Raw genomic sequence first — 20,197 nt, 5'->3', positions numbered from 1 at the left:
TGTGTGATATCATTTATTGTAGGTTTTTGATTAACTACTGCTTATCCATACCAAAGTGATGCTGTAACTTTAATATTTATTTGTCAAATTTTTTTGTAATAATTAAATTTCTAATCAAGGGACTTTCTTAAACTAAGCATTGTTTGATATAGCTCTTGTGCCATGCTTAATTCTTGTCATTAACATATTGATGAAAATATAAATGCAAATTTTGAAGACTATCTTTTGACTGCTATGCTTATAGCAGTATTTACATCATAAGCTGGCCTTCTTTACCACATAAATCATAATAAAATGATTTCGCTTGTTTTCAACACTCGTTCCTGCGTGGGCGTGTAACATACCGGTTGCCTGTTGCAGCCAGTATGTTGCATAGAGAAAATACAAAACCCTCTACATAAATAACCCTAAAAAGCCCAAAAATTTCAGGGATATTTTTTTCCTTCCCGACGGGGGAAAAAACTTGAGTGATCCCAAAATTTTTCCCGAATTTCAGCATTCCGTTTAAATTTCTTTGGAAATTGCCAAAAGAATGTAAATATTTTCTGTGTTCCATTGCACTGTTAGCTTGTGATCTTGGTCTGTGCTAATGTTAACCATTTCACCACAGGGGTCAGTTGCACGACGTGGCAAACCAGCATTGGAACCACTTTAAGGATGATGGCCGGCAGAGAATGGCTCGCATGGCGGCAGCATCTGCATGGGGACTGAGTCAGTGGGACTCCATGGAGAAGTACGTAAACTGCATCCCACGGGACACACAAGACGGAGCTTTCTACAGGGCGGTTCTCGCAGTACATCGGGGACAATACTTAGTTGCTCAGCAGGTATCTATCATAGGAGCCTGTGTCCACGGCTCGAATCAGATGTAAAAATGTTTTGCTAATGATTTTCATGCATGGTCTTGTTTAGTTGGTGGACTCTGCCAGAGATTTGCTCGACACTGAGCTGACAGCCATGGCCGGGGAAAGCTACCAGCGAGCGTATGGTGCAATGGTGTCCGTGCAGATGTTGGCAGAACTGGAAGAGGTAGTACAGTACAAACTGGTGCCAGAGAGGAGACCCACAATACGCAAGATGTGGTGGGATCGTTTGCAGGTAATGTGATTTTGTCAGGTGGTTATTATCTAGGCTAGTCAACTGTACAGTTTTTGGTTTGTGTTCATCACAATGATTGCTAGTGTACGTAAATATTTTATATGAATAAGAAAACTTGAAATTGGGCTATTGTTTATTTATTTATCCATCCATTTATTTATTTATCTAGCTATTTATCGTGTTGACACATGTCTACCTACACCTGAGAAGCTAAAGTGGTAGGCACGATACACAATAAGAAAGACAGGATATATAAATAAACTAAGTCATAGTTGTTATTAGTAAACAAGAAATACATAGACAAACAAGACGTACAACATAAAGTATAGAATTAAAATCAATATACTGGTAAAGTACGATACTGTAATTTTTTAATGACAATGGACAACTACTGGACAGTAAACATAATAATACAAATAACAACATACAGTAAAACAATCGCTATAGTAATATTAAAATGAAGCTATTACATTAAATAGATATAAATTAGTAAATAAAATTGTATTTATGGTTAGAATTCAAGATTAATTCCTTTAGTTTAATACTTTAATATCTAAAGAAGATTATTTGAATTACAGCTGTGCCAATACGAATCGACAGAAGCAGATTTTGCTGATATTTAGTTGAATCATGATTTCTGCCTTTTCACGATACGCTTGTTAATTAAAGTGCCTATCATAACCTAAAAATCCACCAGTACCCTTTTGTACAACTACATACTTTGAACATCATTTCTTAGCTACGTGTGCCAGCCATACATATCAAACTTAAACATCCTATGTTTTAATATCATTCTTGAATATAATACATCATAAATAAATATATCACCAGTACGGTAAAGTTATATAGAAAAAAAAATTACTTTATTTAGAGAATTGCTACCACTACAGAGTTAAATACCAACTGCTTGAACTACAAAGAAATGTTTGTAATAATGTGACGGAGATATTTTTTAATTAACTTATGTAAAGTTTTTAAAATTTAATAAAAGAATAATAACCAAATAATGTGGGACTTCATATAACTTAAATTATTTTTACTGTTTCTTGTGCAAAGCAAATACGTGAAATGTTTTTCCGTTTAAATGTTTGGTTCCGTAAATTTGCGCTAAAGCAAGTGTTATGATGGTATAGGAATTCCCATTCTTGAATTGTAAACATGTACAAAGTTTCGCAATTTTGCACATTTAAATTCATTTTTAAATTTGGTTTTTTGTAAATATATATATTTTTATAGTTATGTATTTTTAAATAATCTTATTTTATATAATTACATATTAAATAACAAACTTTTCAAGCCTTCATTTGTAAATTAATGTTTTAATAAGCAACTTGCCATCAACAAACAAATGAAAACAAGCTAAAAATACGAGTTTAAAAAGGCGTGGTTGTGTTTAGTTTATATATAAACTAAAAATACATGTGCATTTACATTGCATGCTTTTCTTAGAATGAGTTTTTTTGGGATATTTAATAAATTTATAAAAATATTTTAACCAAAAAGTGTATCTGTAAAATATTGTAATTCAATACAGCTCTAATTTTAATTGAGTAAGGAATGAATACGTTACTAACATAATTTTTTTTTTTTTTAATAATGGAAAAATACTATCAAATATGTTAAAATAAATAATTAGTCTGTATATCATGTAATTTTTTACTAATGGTACTCAATAAAGGGCTATAGCATCAATTAAGTGTAGAACTGTAATACCAGTATTTTCAATTAAATAATTACAGTTTGTTTTGTTGCTTACAAATTTTGTATATAAAATATTCCTTCTTATTAATAAAGAGCCTAGAAAGAAGTTTAAATCTATATTGTGACTTGTAATTTTTTTGGTTTATAAAATCTTGTAGTTTATTTGGTATTTTATGTTTTTTGTTACTTTTCATTTATTTAGATTGTTCCAGATAATATAACTCGTTAGGGATGTGCGAATCCTTGATTTTCAGTTCGGTTCGAATCTGATTCGAATCCCTGGCAATATTTGAGATATGAATCCGATTCCCAATATTAAGCACAGAATAATTAAAAATAACTGATTAATTTAAAAATAATGTGTGTTCTCTTTTTTCTAACTGTAACTACTGGCAATTATTTATTACACTGAGATTGAAATGTTTATAATTATGTAAACTTAATTAATAAAAAACACTTTAAAATAAACTATGAAAACCAAAACATATTCGATTCTCCAACTCAATCTTAATAAACTGCACGCCACAGGAAAATCTCAGTTTTATAAATGTTTCAGCAAACGAAACCATTTTTTCTCCAATAAATAGCCAAGACGTTTTTTTTCTTGTAGGTATGTAATTGTTTTTAGTTTATAGTATGCTATACGACGAAATTCGTAATTATAGTTTAAGCTCTCGAAATCTCATAATTCTTTTAATGTCACTGTGTTAATTATTTAATTTACATATCTTTCTTTGATACATCATATTATAAATACTTACGTAATAGTAGCCTAATTTTATTTTTCACTGCTAGTATTTTTGAGCCGTATTAAATTAATTTATAACTTTTTTGAATATTCGTAATACTGTTCGAATCCATGTACGTACAACGATTCCGGGTTCGGGTAATTGTGGATTCGAACCGTACCCGAAAATATTGGGTACTCGCACATCCCTATAACTCGTATTATAATTTGGATTTAATCAAGGAAATATAACACATATACATAATACACCTATATTTGAAATGTTTTCAGGGTTGCCAACGTGTGGTTGAAGATTGGCAGCGTATCATTCAGCTACATACACTGGTGGTCGCACCACAGGAAGACATGCATACTTGGCTCAAGTATGCTTCTTTGTGCAGAAAGTCTGGACGCCTGGTATGGAAATGTACAGCAGGCATCTGACATGTGATGAACTTCGTCAACTATTATTTTAAAAAGTTTATTTTAAGAAATTGCAAATGTCTCATTTGATGCAAACACTTTTCTGAGGCAACTAAAGCATGTAATAAAGTTCACGTGTGTACCATAAGCTTGTATAAATACACACTCCGTAAGTGCTTGCCTATGAATGGAAACATGGTCTTGTGTTAATTTTGAATTAAACCTTTTCATCAAAATGCAATTAAATTCGCCATTAAAAACTAAAATGTAAGTTATTTTAAATCATGAAATGAAACTAAAAAGTGAACCATTACATTAAAAATATGTGTTTTAAAATACATACAGATGTGTATAAGAAATGGGGTATATTTATGGAGAAAGCCTCATATTTTACAAGTTGTGTTATTGAGGTTGTGACTTCCCTGTAAAGTTTATTAATTGGTTTGGTTTTTACAGTTTGAATTTGTTGTGACTGGTCTACAAAGATTTCCTTGTGTGTTGTTGATGCGAGAGCAAGTGAAGGGCTTGTTCACGTGAGCGGCATGTTGCAGATGCTGTCGCACAAGACGCTGGTGATGCTGCTGGGGATGGACCCGTCACAGAACCCGGACCAGCCCCTGCCCGCCCACCACCCGCAGGTCACCTTCGCCTACACCAAGCACCTCTGGATGTCTGGGAAGAGGGAGGACGCTTACAGGTGACCATGACCCGACTCGCTCACCTCTGTTGTTCGGAAGAACATCTCAGCGAGGATGTTTCTGAATACTGTGTTGGTGTATGCAATTTTTGATTTTGCATGCTATCAGGGGTGCAACTACGGGGGGCATTTTGCTCCCCCCCCCCCCCTCTGAAACCTAGAAGTGGGGGCAAACAGGGGCAAAGAAAGTGCTGTGTAATCAATTTTTAGATAATAAAACTGCTTAATTAGCACCATTTTCCACCTTGAAATACAAATTTTCCCGGGGGAGGACATCCCGCTTCAATAGGGAAGATCGATGATTCTTTATAAAAAGGTATATTGCCCCCCCTTTGGAAATTTAGTTGTTGCGCTCCTGCATGCTATATTCCATGTTTAGACTGTCACAAATATTATGTAAATATTATAATATGAGTATTCTGTGTACACTTTTGTGAGCGTAATAGAATGGGAATAGAACTGTGTAGCTCAAAGTGATAACAATTAAGTAAAGGTGACTATGGAATGTGGTAAGGGAGCATTCGGTTTTGAGTGCTGTTAAATTTGTATTCTACTGTTATTTAATTTTTCCATGGCAGTGCCCTTACTTGAGTTTGTTCTGCTTGTGGTGTGTCTGAAAGTATTCCACCGACCTGTAGTGCCATCTTAATTGCGGTCATAGAAGGTAAGGTAGCTACCCTATCGTAAATATGCAGAGATGGTGATGTCTTCAAGGTCTACTAGGGCAGTAGAAGGGCAGCACTAGGCTGGAGATTCGGCTAGGCTTACTGACCATAGACATTCAAGTGTGTCTTACATGCGAGTTCTTTTGTAAGTATATTATTGTATTAAAAATCCCCACTTTTATTCCAGGCACCTTAAAATGATTGAAAGTTTCTCATACATTTGAGAATGTTTCACATTGGAAGGTCATCATTTAATCGTGGTCTCTTATAGTCCTACATTCAAGAGCATCATATATTTTGTGCCGTACTAAATTTAAGAGCATCTTATATTTGAGATCATCCTATACAATTAGCTACATATTTTACCTCTGAAAAATAAAAATTATTATATTGTATGGTAAATTTCAAACATGCAAAATTCCTGACTTGCACCACTATGTTCCAGAGCCCCTCATATCATGTTTAACATTAAAGAATTAAAATTTATATTTAGTTTTTTTTCTTATATTAGACTATGATTGACTCAAACCAGTAGAATATTTTCTTAAAAATTTATCAAACATTCATTAAACACCTTATTATATGTTTTATTGTAGAAAAATACTAAAATAGTAAGTTTTCTCATTTACTGAAAAAAGAGATTACCTGTTTTATGGGAATCTACTTATGTGTGTGTTTCAGTCAGTTGCACCGATTTGTACAAGCATCCCTGCATCATCCACAGGCATTACAACTAATAAGTCAGGATGATGAGAAACTGCACGATAATAGGCGGCGCTTGCTAGCCAGGTGAGCCAGCCACTTACAAGATGTAATTTGTTTACTGCCACTATACATGCAGTTAATGGGGAGTAAGAAAAATATATACAAATATTCTCTTACTCCCCATTAACTCTCTCTCTCTCTCTCTCTCTCTCTCTCTCTCTCTCTCTCTCTCTCTCTCTCTCTCTCTCTCTCTCTCTCTCTCTCTCTCTCTCTCTCTCTCTCTCTCTCTCTCTCTCTCTCTCTGTGTGTGTGTGTGTGTGTGTGTGTGTGTGTGTTTTGTGTGTGTGTGTGTGTGCGCGCGCGCTTTAAGGCGTGCGTGCATGTGTGGTTGTGTGTGTGTGTATCCCCCTAGGGGACAAGTATTTAAGTTATAATATTTTAAAACCTTGAACCTATTTTAGTTTCCATCTGTTCTTTTTTTATAGATATGTAGATATGTTTATGTTGGTGGATGTTTATGGCCATTTTTTTAGTGACTCTAGCGAATGTTTTTGTACACTAATGCTCAATTTTGATAGTTCATATTACTAAGTTAATATTTTATTTGGTGGTGATGATTCATGCTTTTGTTACTTGGTACTTAGTAAAGTATTTATCATAATTTTTTGATGTGTTGGAGTTTTGGTTTAGTTGTATCGGAATGTATAGTTTTATCGTACCTTCACACCTGTAAATGGTTTGCAGAGAGGACATGCATTCCGTAGGCTTGCATTTGAATTCTGTCTGGGTCATGCTGATATTGATTTTCAACAGTTTCCCAAAATCACTCCAGGTAAAGCTTGAATGGTTTCTTTACAGTTGGCTTTGCTACATTCCTACCCCAATATTCGTGACTTATTTATAGGGACAAGATTATACAGTGAATTGTAATAAAACTGAATTAACACAGAAAAGCATCTCAATACAAGATGTAACACCGAAATGCAAGTTAATGCACCAAAATAACCTAAAAGTAGCTAAAATCATTAAATTCAAACAATGTAGTTTATTTAGCATTAATTTTTATCTAAAATGAATTTAATAAAAAGAATGGAATTTTTATTTTTATTTTGCAACTTATAAAACACATAATTAATTGTGATTTATTTTTATTGTTTTCAGTAGTTAGAGAATTATTACTATAAATTACATATCTTAGTGTATTGTGTAAGAGACAAAATGACAATGTTATGATGAAAAAATTTAAGTGCCGTATTTGTTTAATAACGTGATATTATGAATTAAACATATTTCATAAAAAAAATAAAAATAACACCAACATTTCCGGTTTTATAAACAAAGTTAGCCTTAAAATAAAACCTTGGAATCTTGTCTCTACTTATCTCTTATGTTTCTGCCTTTCATGTTTTGACTTGTCAACGAGGTGTGTTCGTCTCATGGGTTTGTGTATGTGTGTGTGTACACAGGTGCTACCTGAAACTGGGCGAGTGGCAGGAGAGCCTGCAGGGCATCAACGAGCACTCGATTCCAGCCGTGCTGCAGTACTACGCTGCCGCCACGGACCACGACACCACCTGGTACAAGGCCTGGCACGCCTGGGCCTACATGAACTTCGAGACGGTGCTGTTCTACAAGCACCAGCAGCAGCAACAGCAGCAGCAGCAGCAGCAGCAGTTTTCCGGGGAGGCCGGGGCCAGGGTGCCGCCTGACAGCACTCCTTCTCGCCCCGGGCTGGTGAGTCTTGGCCGTCGGCATCTCTCCGCTTCCAGTGCCCTCGGTTCTATCTTGGTGAGAAAGCGGACGTGCGTTCATTCGCGTCAGTCTCTTCTGTACAAAGTGTGAGCCACTTTAACATTACGTGAAATGCATTTCATATTTAATTATCCACATGGTGAAAACAAAAAGTAAAATGATAAATCATTTTGAGTTTTTATTCTTTCATAATAATATACATTATCATCTGTGGTTCTGAAATTTGATGTTAAATTCTCTAAAACAGTGTATTATTAAATTCCTGCTACTTTGATTTCAGGTTCTTAAATTTTTTAACTTACTGTTCGATAGTCAATATGAACGATGTGTGGTATCAGCTAAAGCTGTACTATCGATAAATGCATCCAGTAAACTTTATTCTGATAGCGGTAGACCTCAAGTTCTCAAACAGTTGTTTTGTTACGATACGGAAGAGCATGTCAGCTGTCTGTGACACGGAGGCACATTTTATCCTAGTTTTTTTTTTTTTTTTTTTTTTTTTTTTTACTGTGTGTTGGTTGGAAAGATTTACGACTTTTCAGTATGTTTTACTCGTTTTATATCCACATGAAAATAATACAAAAAAATCAAACTTTCATGTGGCTAAAATACCAAATAATTTTTTACTATATAAGAATTGAGGCAGTTTTAACAGGAGTTTGTCTGCGATTGAGTGCATTTTGTTAAATTTCATCAGTGGTCACTTTTCAATGCATGCAAATGTGTTTGTTCCATTAGAATTCAATGTACATCTCCCAGTTCACTGTTCCTGCGGTGGATGGCTTCTTCCACTCGATCGCGCTCTCGCACGGCAACTCGCTGCAGGACACGCTGCGGCTGCTGACTCTGTGGTTCGACTACGGCCAGTGGCCAGAAGTGCATGATGCGATAGTGGAGGGAATACGCACCATCGAGATCGATACGTGGCTGCAGGTGTGTTGTCCTGCCCATTTTCATACTTTGTTAGTAAATGGGTCCAAACAAATCACAAGGGTGCAAATTTTGTAAATTACTATCAGGTGTTGACAAAAAAAAAGGTGTAATGTTAACACTGCAATTTAGTAACATGTTGACTGATAAGTTTAAAACATTACATTTATTTTTTCATCACAGGGTTGATTATCAATAGCTTGAACATTGTGCCATTTTATTTCAATCCAGGCAGTCTGCAGCTATACGAACTGAAGAAAACAGGCCATAGAACTTACGAACTGCATTCAAAAGATATACATTGTTTTGCATTCTCATTGATCAGTCAAAAATATTCAGACATCAGTATGAGTTATGCTGTGCAGTTGTGCACTGACCAGAAAACGTTAATTTAAAAATTTGTATTCATTCTTGTACTTTTGATGGTGTACACTCTTACCGTTTAGAAAAAATTTTCAAGTCATCTAAATTTCTAAGTACCTTGGGATTTTGAGAAACTTTTACTATTTCAAGTATGTAGTACTGATAATTTCAAGTTATTGCCTCATCCATCAAAAATAGGTATATCAATCACTAGCAGCATATATGTTAGTTACTGTTTGTCAGATCGTAATTAGTCAATAGCTATTCTCTCGTCCACAGCTTCAAACTTCCCACGCTGGTTCAGGACAGTTTCCAATGAAAGTTGATGATGGTCTTTTGCCAGGTGATTCCTCAGCTGATAGCACGCATCGACACGCCTCGAGCCCTGGTCGGCCGGCTGATCCACCACCTGCTGATTGACATCGGCAAGCACCACCCACAGGCCCTGGTCTACCCCTTGACGGTGGCCAGCAAGTCTGCCAGCCCCGCTCGGCGCAATGCAGCCAACAAGATACTCAAGAGCATGTGCGAACATAGCCCGGTTCTGGTGCAGCAGGCGGTCATGGTAGGTTGTCGTTGCTTTGCTTCTTGCTGCATCACGCACGAGGCTTCCACGAATGCTTTTAGATGTGTAACATCTTGGCTCTCAGTACATGCCATTTGGAGGGAGTAATTTCTTGTATGCGGCAGAAAACAAGGAACGGAAATGTGTAGCCACCACGGTGCTGCCCTCTGTGGCGGATGACGCAAACCAAAGTTCACAAAGACAATGGGGAACTCCTGCTAAGGTTTTTAACAAAATGGGAAGTGTTTTAATAAAATTCCTTGTAAAACAATCAGGTCCATAACTGTGGTTTAGTATTTTTTCACATCTTTTTTTGCTTTTATCTCAGCAGTTTCACTATAAAAAAATTATGGTCTGGGAATCAAATGATTCATTAGTTGACGTAGCTGCTCTGGCAGCGGAAACTACGTGTGATTTGCGTTCACAAGTGTAGTTCAAAACACAATTTTTGTATATTTATCACGCTCTTCATTATTTTTAATAATTCTCATTAAATTATGTGTCTTTAAGTTTTATATGAATTTTTTTGTTATGGAGGTTAGATGTTAAATACTGAGTACTGAAAGACTGGCTCACGTTTTTTTTTTGCATGCTTCCACACTCTCATAATATATTAGGCCTAAATGGTGTTCTTAGAGAAAATTAACTTGTGTGGTTATTGCTAGAGCTGTAGCAATTCATAAAATTTTGCCGATATGCCAATATGCTGATTCACTTAATGATTGGGCACATATTTTTATTGCTGTCCTTTTCATACCAGGAACTGGCCTCAAGATAGCTAAGCAGGCCTCCTTCCAGGTGAGGTACTTGCCTGTATGTTAATCTGTTACTGTTTACTGTGTAAAGGTTCAGTGCTGTAATCTTTCATTTTGATATGGAAACATGGCCTGTTTAACGTTTTGTCTCAGGTGAGCGATGAGTTGATCCGAGTGGCCATCCTCTGGCACGAACTGTGGCACGAGGGTCTGGAGGAAGCCAGTCGGCTGTACTTCGGCGAGAGGAACCTCAAGGGGATGTTCGACACGCTGGAACCACTCCATGCGATGCTGGAGCGTGGACCACAGACACTCAAGGAGACTTCGTTCAATCAGGTAGGCTTTGGCACTCATTTCACTCATTGGTTCTTCTTGGGGCTTGTTTGTATTCTTTTATAAATTAAAATTTATTCATACATAAAAAAGTATATTTGTTGATTAAATAAATAAATAAATTTTTCTTCAGAACTATTCTGATACATAGGTATTCATTTTTAGTACTAATTATTCCTGGCCTTATGACGATTGAAACAAACCAGCACAAAAATAAATAATTAAATAAATTTTTTTGTAGAGACGTATTAAAGTACTAGTACATTATATGCCTGATGCTATCCAACATCTAGCAGAAACTACCATAAAATAGAACATCAGAAAAGTAAAATCACAATACATAGGCAAATATTTAACTTGCTTGCTTTGTGAGCATTTTTCATTTTTGTCATATCATCATCAGTTGGGCTGTATAAGATGAGATGGTTTTGTTTGTAGCTCAAAGTCTGAACAGTGATTGCATTCTCATCCTCCTTACTTGAAACCAGAAGGGACCTTATTTTAGCAATTTTTTTTATTAATGTGATTTGTATTAACCTAGCTATTTCAAATTTATTTGATTTGGTGAATTTGTTGAAACTTTTTTTAATTCTTTAAATAATATATATATATTGCTAAACTCGTATAATTATTATGAACATTTAATAAAAGAAAAAATCAGAGAGATCTTATTTGTAAAAATATTTCTATTTTCGCTGGCTTTTGTTTGGACTGTTTAGTTCCTGTTCAACTGAGGTAGTTTACAAACACAGAACAAGGGTTGTTTGCTGACGAGACGAGGTGCTCGCAGGCGTACGGCCGGGACCTGATAGAGGCGCAGGAGTGGTGCCACCGCTACAAGGTGTCGGGCAACGTGCGGGACCTGAACCAGGCCTGGGACCTGTACTACCACGTGTTCCGCCGCATCTCGCGGCAGCTGCCGCAGCTGACCGGCCTCGAGCTGCAGTACGTCAGCCCCAAGCTGCTCCGCTGCCGCGACCTGGAGCTGGCGGTGCCCGGCTCCTACAGCCCGGGCCAGCCCGTCATCCGCATCGCCGAGATACAGAGCTCCCTGCAGGTCATCACCTCCAAGCAGCGCCCTCGCAAGCTCTGCATCAAAGGTCCGTCCGACCTCCCGACAGTAGGGTTCTGCGAATATTCGAAATTTCCGAATTCGAGTTCGAATTTTTTGATATTCGATTCGTAAATTCGAATCGAATTCATTTTACAATAATTCGACTTGCAAAATCTGGCCCGGATACACTAATATAAGACACCCCCCTCCCCCATTTTTAAAAGAAATGTAAATGGACGATTACATCTTCCACTTACAAAAAATTATACATCGTAACCCCTTATTTACGTTACCGTTACTTACGTTTACACGTTATTTGAATCATTTTATTTCTGTCCCGTTTTAACCTCATTTGATGTAATGCAATGAATTCCCGTTGTTTACAACGCGCCTATTGCTTTACGCAGTTTACGCCGTTCGTTCTGATAAAACTGCTTACTAACTTAATTAATCCTATTACAAAGTAACCTGATGTATAAATCGTGTTTTAAAGACGTTTTTAAAAGTTAAAAAACTTCATCTTTAACGTCTCGGGAGTCTCTTTATACCGCTTATAAAAACGTAAGCAGCGCCAGTTTGGTTGTGTTGGTTCCTGTATTCCAGTATAGAGCGCTCTCACGTAGTCGGAGATCGATATCGATATCTCGCAGACTGCATGCACGCGCGCGCGCTCTGTCAATAACCGAGTTAACCAGCACGATCGTTATGCGTATAGTTACAAATCACGTTCTTGTTACGGGTTTCTTTTTTTTTTTACGTTGAATAAAATGGTTTTATTGCATCACTCATTAATTTAAATTATTTAGCTTGCTTTCGCAATGCCTCTTGTAAACAAACATTTTCATTGGCTGCCGGCCGCCGCGCACATAATTCGTGCGCAAGAAATAGTCCCTTGGTTACGTACCATTTGTAAGTATTTTTACGCTGCCTTTTTTATTACAATTATGTTAGCAGACGCCGTGTGTATAGTGTACAGTTGATGCCCGGCCCAACAGTTGTATTTCGGATTCGCGCGCGCACGGTTTGTTATGGCTGACGCCGGACAAGGTTTTGTAAAGCACAGAACGGAAAAGCCTTTGCAAAGTGCACAGAAAACTATTGTGTTGAATGTTTAAACCTTTTCAGACAAATATCCGGATTGTCGTGTGAACGATATCGCGAGTTTAACTGCGGAATTTACGAGTGTTTCGAAGAGCAGGGTGCTTCGTGCAAGGAAAGAATTACAGAACACTGGGACATTAACAACTTCCAGGAAGAAAAGGAAACTTGAGTATTCTGTTATCAAAACTTGTGATGATTTTGTGAAGACGGCTATTAGGCGTAAAGTGCATAGTTTTTTCTTCGCAAATGAACCACCTACGCCGAACAAAGTGCTACGGTGCTTCCTGTTATATTACTTCTCCGTTATTTTATTAGCACCGACTGTACTGAAGTTTCTGTGTTGCAACTATTCTCCGTTCACTCTTAGCTGAGTTCTGAAATAAACAAACACCGCCGTATCACTGCGCCACGTCAGCAAGTGATAGGCTGAATTCATCTGGCGCGCCAAGCACTAGTTGCAACACACACACTTCAGTACAGTCGGTGCTAATAAAATAACGGAGACGTAATATAACTGGAAGCACCGTAGCATTTTGTTCAGCGTAGGTGGTTCATTTGCGAAGAAAAAACTATGCACTTTACGCCTAATAACCGTCTTCACAAAATCATCACAAGTTTTTATAACAGGATACTCAATTTTCCTTTTCTTCCCGGAAGATGTTAATGTCCCGGTGTCCTGTAATTCTTTCCTTGCACGAAGCACACTGCTCTTCGAAACACGCCTAAATTCCGCAGTTAAACTCGCGATATCGTTCACACGACAATCCGGATATTTGTCTAAAATGTTTTAAAAACATTCAACACAATAGTTTTCTGTGCACTTTTCAAAGGCTTTCCCGTTCTGTATTTTACAAAACTCGGTCCGACGTCAGCCATAACAAACCGTGCGCGCGCGAATCCGAAATGCAACTGTTGCGCCGGGCATCAACTGTACACTGTACAGTACCTTTTGTCTATGCCACCGTACACATGGCGTCTGCTAACATAATTGTAAGTACATACTTGCTGACACATTAAACTGTATAGGAAATTAATGATGAATCGCTATAATGTTATATATCAACAATTGTTATAAAAAATACAGTGTAAAAATACTTACAAATGGTACGTAACCAAGGGACTATTTCTTGCGCACGAATGATGTGCGCCGCGGCCGGCAGCCAATGAAAATGTTTGTTTACAAGAGGCTTTGTTTATTCCAAAACTCAGGTAAGACGTAAGAGTGAACGGAGAATAGTGCTTGGCGCGCAAGATGAATTCAGCCTATCACTTGCTGACGCGGCGCAGTGATACGACGGTGTTTGTTTATCTAAAAAATCAGCTAAGAGTGAACCCACGGTCTCACCCCTAATTATAAACTTGATTTTAGAATAAAATGTGCGATGCTTACGCGATAAAAATGGTAAATTTGTTATTTTTATTATGTACCACTTCCTTATGCTGTGATATTTTTATTAATATTTTTATCCTTGAAAGTCAAATATGCTAATTAAGGTGGCAAGTTAGATAGTTTTCTCTACAGCAGGCAACATCAGGGGCGCAACAACTAAATTTCCAAAAGGGGGGGGGGGGGGGGCACTTTTTATAAAGAATCATCGATCCCCCCTATTATAGCGGGGGGTCCGGGGGTCCTCCCCTGGGAAAATTTATATTTCAAATTGGAAAATGGTTAGGGGCAGGACATTTTCACGAAAAAATCTGAACGCCTACTAGATTGCAACAATGTATACCCACACCAGCGGTTTCTTCCTTGTGATTGGCGGCAGTCTGCGAGAGAAGTCGTTGCCTTGTTTGCACGAGCCACTAAGGACGAGTTTGCTTGCACAATGAATTAGTGTGATTGGTTGTTGTAAAAATCAACATGCACCTCAAAGTAACTCACCCAATCACGAAACACAGTCGATGCTACAGTGTTTTAACTTCCAGCTACTCTCGGGATCTTTTCATGGCCCTAAAAATGATGTTTTTAAGCAGTTTTGTTATCTAAAAATTAATTACACAGCACTTTCTTTGCCCCCGTTTGCCCCCACTTCAAGGTTTCAGAGGGGGGGAAAAATAACCTTGCCCCCCCCCCCCAGGGGCGTAGGAACCGGAAGGGGCAGGGGGGACGTGTCCCCCTGAACTTTTTGGGTGGAGGGGACTATCCCCCCCCAACTTTCTAGACAGTGATATTTTTATTTTAAAATATTATTCCGCATTTCTGTTATGCTATTTGAATAAATCAATAATCTAAGCAATTTTAAGCGAATCGGGTACCATGTATCAAAGGTTCATGTGAAAGAAATATGTCCAGCATCGAAATTATAACATTCAAAAACAAACTTTACTTTAAAGGCAAAGTTTATGAATTATAAACAATTTTTTTTAATGTTTCCAAGTGTACATGTTTTTTTAATTTAGATTTAAAATATCGTAAATGAATTAGTTGTAGAAAATAATTTATAAAAATATAATTATGATTGTAAAATAATACTATTTAATTCCATTTGAGTAAAAAAAAAGAGAGCTTGTGCCCTCCCTGCCATCTGCCCAACTTTATTTGTAAATTCTTCTCTAATCAAATTTTATCTTAAGGAAACAATAATAATTTTAACATCGCTGTATCCATTGGTTAGATACAAAAACTGCTTAAAAAGCGCTATTTTGCACTTTTAAAATCAAAATTTTCCGGGGGAGGACCACCGGACCTCCCGTCTTAGTAAGAGGAGAAAGGGTTTACATGACATCAAAATCGTTATTTGTCCCCCCCAACTTTATGAACACAGCTACGCCAATGCCGCCCCCCCCCCCCCCCCCCCCCCCCATCCCGGTTGTTGTGTCCCTGGGCAACATAGTTACCAGCCGCAGAGAATTGTTGCCGCACCATGTCGATGAACTCACCTTTCCTCCATGACAATTTGAAATGATTTGCGAAGTGATTTATTTAAGTGCTATAAACATATAATTTTTAATTTTTTTTTTAATTTTTGAGAATCTGGTTGTGCTTCTTCAAAATAGTCTCAGTTTAATTTTAGTTGCTTGATTTAAACTGTGAATTATGTGACAAGTTTTTAAAAGGTGGTAAGTTAAAAATTTTTAATGATCTATGTTATTTTAATAAATATTCCCAAATTCGATTCGAAAAAAATTCGAAACTCGTGAATTTTTTTGAAATTCGATTCTAATTCGATTCGAACTGAAAAATCACAATTCGCAGATGTCTACCCGACAGCCAACCCTGGCCTAAGACAGTGTGTCATGCATGGCAGCAATGACACTTCTGGCAGCTGCAGGACAAATAACTATCCCTGTCTTATTTTTCTGTTCGGAAAATTAAAAAATTATGTAAGGTGGAATTATAAAAATTTGGCACAGATCATTTCGAGTTACAACAATTGTGTCCTATTAAAAATTGTTCATATTTTGATGAAATAATTTTTTTTTATCTCATATTTTTTTAGGGATTATTTATTTATATAATTAATTGTTCACAGATAACCTAGAGAAGGCATAATTATGTTGAACCTCATTCGATTTGTGATACTATTTCCTGTGTAAAGTAAAGAATGCTAATGTATAAGAAACATGCAATAAGACCTTTGTGTTTTTGTGATGTGCATATTTTGTATTCTACTTGTAAATTCATGAAAAATTGCAAAATTGCAATTGGTCTAGAAAACAGGATAAAAAAATCAGGGAAATTTGCATATTGGTCTAGAAAACAGGATAAAAAAATCAGGGAAATTTGCATATTTGAAACTATATAAAAAATTGTACTGTTGATCACCCTTGTAATGTGTTTCATTGATATTTTTAAGTGCATGTAGGTACGAAACATGTAGCAGTTTATTGATGGACTGTTGGTTTGCGTTGCCATAGGGAGCAACGGACGAGACTACATGTTCCTGCTGAAGGGTCATGAGGACCTGAGACAGGACGAGAGGGTCATGCAGCTGTTTGGGCTGGTCAACACGTTGCTGCTGAATGATCCGGACACTTTCAGACGCAACCTCACCATACAGGTGAAGTTTGCCGTTTGCCACATGACCACGCTGTCAAATAAATTACCGAAAAGAAATAAGAATTGTCAGCTCAGTAAAATTTTTATCACCTCCAAAATATATTACATTTGCTATTGTCTACCTCTAATATGTTCTTTTTTTTTTAGCTGGAGAAAAACTTTATATGAAACTGACAATTAACATGAGTGAAGCCGCAGGTGTAAATATAGTTCTTTAAGAAATTAAAATAGTTTTCTGTTCATATTTAATAATTTGTGACATGAAAATTTGCTGGATTAATATGAAAGGTATCATTATCAAATGATATGTATTTGTTTTGTTTCTGTTTTAAAAGCATGTTTTTATTATATCTTCATAAGTGTCTTGTTTACTATTTTAATTATTACTTTAGTCTGTTACTACTTGTTTCAATACTGCAAGGATTGTTTTTTTTAAAACTAATTAAACATTTTTTGTAGCGGTATGCGGTCATTCCACTTTCTACCAACAGTGGTTTAATTGGGTGGGTACCGCACTGCGACACCCTTCATACGCTCATCAGAGACTACAGAGAGAAGAAGAAAATTCTGTTAAACATTGAACACAGGATAATGCTGAGGGTAAGACTTACCTAGTATTAAGTAAGTTGTATCAAAGTATTCAAAAAATTCAAGTGTCCCTATTGGAATTAAGAAATAGGAACACAAGTAGCCACAGACCATTAACCACTTTGTACTTTTAGACGGTAGCATTTGTATTAAGAAAACATAAGAGTTTTTATTGGATGAGCTTCTGTAAGCAGCAAGAGGTTGTGTCCAATATGGCAGTATGCAGACTCCATCAGCTTGGTGCAAAGTTCCAGTGGAACTGATCATTTAGTTGACTACTAGAAAATCACTTTTCGAAAATGAAAAAGAAATGCCACATGAAATCTCTTGGTGAGGGAGAGTTGTTGTGACTGTTAAACCAAATAATACTAGCTGTACTTAGTAAACTATTTGGAAGTATCAAGTATATTTCTGCAGTAATCACAATAGCATTTTTTAAGTTAAATTCATTACGTGATCTGGCTAGAGTGGTAGGCTCTGTCTAGTGAAAGTGGTTCTGTCCATTTGTTATCCAAAGTCGCATGCTTATGGATGATGTATTTAAGCCCGCTGTTTGAGTCCCTACGTTTTGCTATGCTTTCATTAAGGGCACTGCCTACCCAGGTATACATAAGGTAAGCAGAGTTTCAGAAGAAACTATGAGATTTAATAACTGCTTAAAATATTCAAGTGGTGTTTGTTTAAAAAAAGCATTTAAGTATGTGCTTAGAGCAATGAGTAGTCCTATTTCCATTTTGTTTTTAAACTGTATTTTTAAGATAGTGATAATGGATAAAACCTGGATCAGATTTTTATAAGTTTTTAAGGGCTTTGCATTACAGCTTCATTTTAATTTCTCCGCATATAATGTTATGGTTACCTCTCAAATCTCATAGTTGTTTTATGCACAACTAAGAGACTGCGCTCCAGTTCAGAACCCCACTCTGATGTGTGAAACTACGCTAGAAGCACCAGCAAGCATTGCACTTATCATCCCGCCTTATTAACACAGATAGGTGGGTCCCTTAAGGTAGCTAAAAACTTTTATTTTTTCTTACAAATGACAGAAAAGCAGAATGGTAATTTATAATGGTAGTCAGGGCCGGATTTAGGGAAGGGCAACCGGGGCCTCCACAAACGGAGGGCCCCCACAATAGAGACTTCGGGGAAAAAAAATCTTTCAAATTCGACAAGTAAACACTAGTAAACATCTTTTACTTTGATATTCCTTTTTCGCTGTTTTGCCTTTACCTACAGTTTTCGGCGAAAAAAGCTCGGAAGGTTCAGTTCATTAACACTAAAATTTAATTTCATATAATTCTTGTCTCCGATTATATGTATGTATGTTTTTTAAATACTAAGAGAATCTACTTGATTTCACAATAAATTATTTATTGGAAAACTCAACTGAAAAAAATTGTTCATTTTATTTGGAAAATAATTTGGGGCCACGGGGCCTCCGCTCCTCTGTTGCCCCGAGGCCTCCAGACCTCTAAATCCGGCCCTGATGGTAGTAGTATTTGTTTAAATGTTAAACATTTGTTTCGGAGGCTGCCTCGATGTTTAAAATCACCTTCTTGGTCAACTTGGACAGTGGCCTGCGTGCCAGCTGTGAACTTGAGCGGCGTGATATGGACGATAGGTGTAGGCCACGTTGTTCTGGTTGTGGGCTGCAGATGGCCCCGGACTACGACCACCTCACCTTGATGCAGAAGGTGGAGGTGTTCGAGCACGCTCTCGACACCACTCAGGGAGACGACCTGGCCCGCCTGCTGTGGCTCAAGTCCCCTTCCTCGGAGGTCTGGTTCGACCGCCGCACCAACTACACGCGCTCCCTCGCCGTCATGTCCATGGTGGGCTACATCCTGGGGCTGGGCGACCGGTGAGCAGCGTCCCCCGGGTCACCAGGGCTTACACGTCCAACACCCTTAACCTCCCGAGTCATTTTCAACGCCCGTCTTTATTGATTTCAGTTTAGATGTTTAACTAGTTCATGTAGGTCAGTTAACTTTACTAGTGGTCAGAAATTTACATTATATAGTATTTAGATTCATTGCACAAAAAAAAATTTATAACTTGCCCCCACCCTCTCTTCACAATTTTCCATCTCAAAAAAAAAAAATATGAAAGGAACTTTTATTTATTTATTTATTTATTTATTTATTTATTTATTTATTTATTTATTTTATGACATGACTTCCAACAGCTAAGAAGCCTTAAGAGGCCGTGTCAGTAAATTTTTATTTCCAATATTCTGGTCTAGAAGTTCTCTCTTTTAACAGTGAGATTTAGTGGCTTATTCAACCGAAGTAACTGTAACCGCAGCGCGTGATAAAACTACTATACCGCCAGATTACTCGACGAAAAATGTATCTGGTTCCTCGACAATCTGAGAGGATGACAATCTGACCGGCGGCTCACTAGGAAATTGCGGATGCAGGGATTCAGAATCAAGAAACCTCACATTTACAACTGTAGTATGAGTCGTATCTAAAAATTTTAATACTTTAAATGTATCGGAATACAATTAATCTTCAAACATGTGGTAATTATTCTTTATCTGGATGTAATATTCCGTGAAAAATAATGGTAGTTGACATTAAAAAGTATACGAAATTCATAGTGTAACGTTTTAAAAGGATAATAACATAAATTCTTATGCTTAGATATTGCATATGCATTACACACAATCTAAATACAATCTCACTTAAGTCAGACTACCTAATTTTTTTACAATGCACCATCATACAGTTTAACAGAG

At 37.0% G+C, this 20,197-nt stretch overlaps 1 protein-coding gene across 1 annotated transcript in view; it reads left to right on the top strand.

Annotated features, from left to right (window-relative positions):
• The window catches only part of LOC134532815 (serine/threonine-protein kinase mTOR), a 65,568-nt gene that overhangs the window by 37,232 nt on the left and 8,139 nt on the right, over positions 1–20,197 (top strand). The window contains exons 25-37 of the mRNA XM_063369701.1: positions 611–827; positions 913–1,098; positions 3,818–3,943; positions 4,501–4,646; positions 5,993–6,100; positions 7,483–7,750; positions 8,507–8,701; positions 9,405–9,626; positions 10,535–10,717; positions 11,505–11,814; positions 16,728–16,870; positions 17,329–17,469; positions 19,113–19,318. Of these exons, the coding sequence (XP_063225771.1) occupies positions 611–827; positions 913–1,098; positions 3,818–3,943; positions 4,501–4,646; positions 5,993–6,100; positions 7,483–7,750; positions 8,507–8,701; positions 9,405–9,626; positions 10,535–10,717; positions 11,505–11,814; positions 16,728–16,870; positions 17,329–17,469; positions 19,113–19,318 (2,451 nt within the window). The remainder of the gene's footprint in view (positions 1–610; positions 828–912; positions 1,099–3,817; positions 3,944–4,500; positions 4,647–5,992; positions 6,101–7,482; positions 7,751–8,506; positions 8,702–9,404; positions 9,627–10,534; positions 10,718–11,504; positions 11,815–16,727; positions 16,871–17,328; positions 17,470–19,112; positions 19,319–20,197) is intronic.

Source organism: Bacillus rossius, chromosome 6 (genome assembly GCF_032445375.1).
Source record: "Bacillus rossius redtenbacheri isolate Brsri chromosome 6, Brsri_v3, whole genome shotgun sequence".
Classification (NCBI taxonomy): domain Eukaryota; kingdom Metazoa; phylum Arthropoda; class Insecta; order Phasmatodea; family Bacillidae; genus Bacillus; species Bacillus rossius.
Note: the sequence above shows the minus strand (reverse complement) of the source record. Positions and strands in the feature narration are given on the sequence as shown.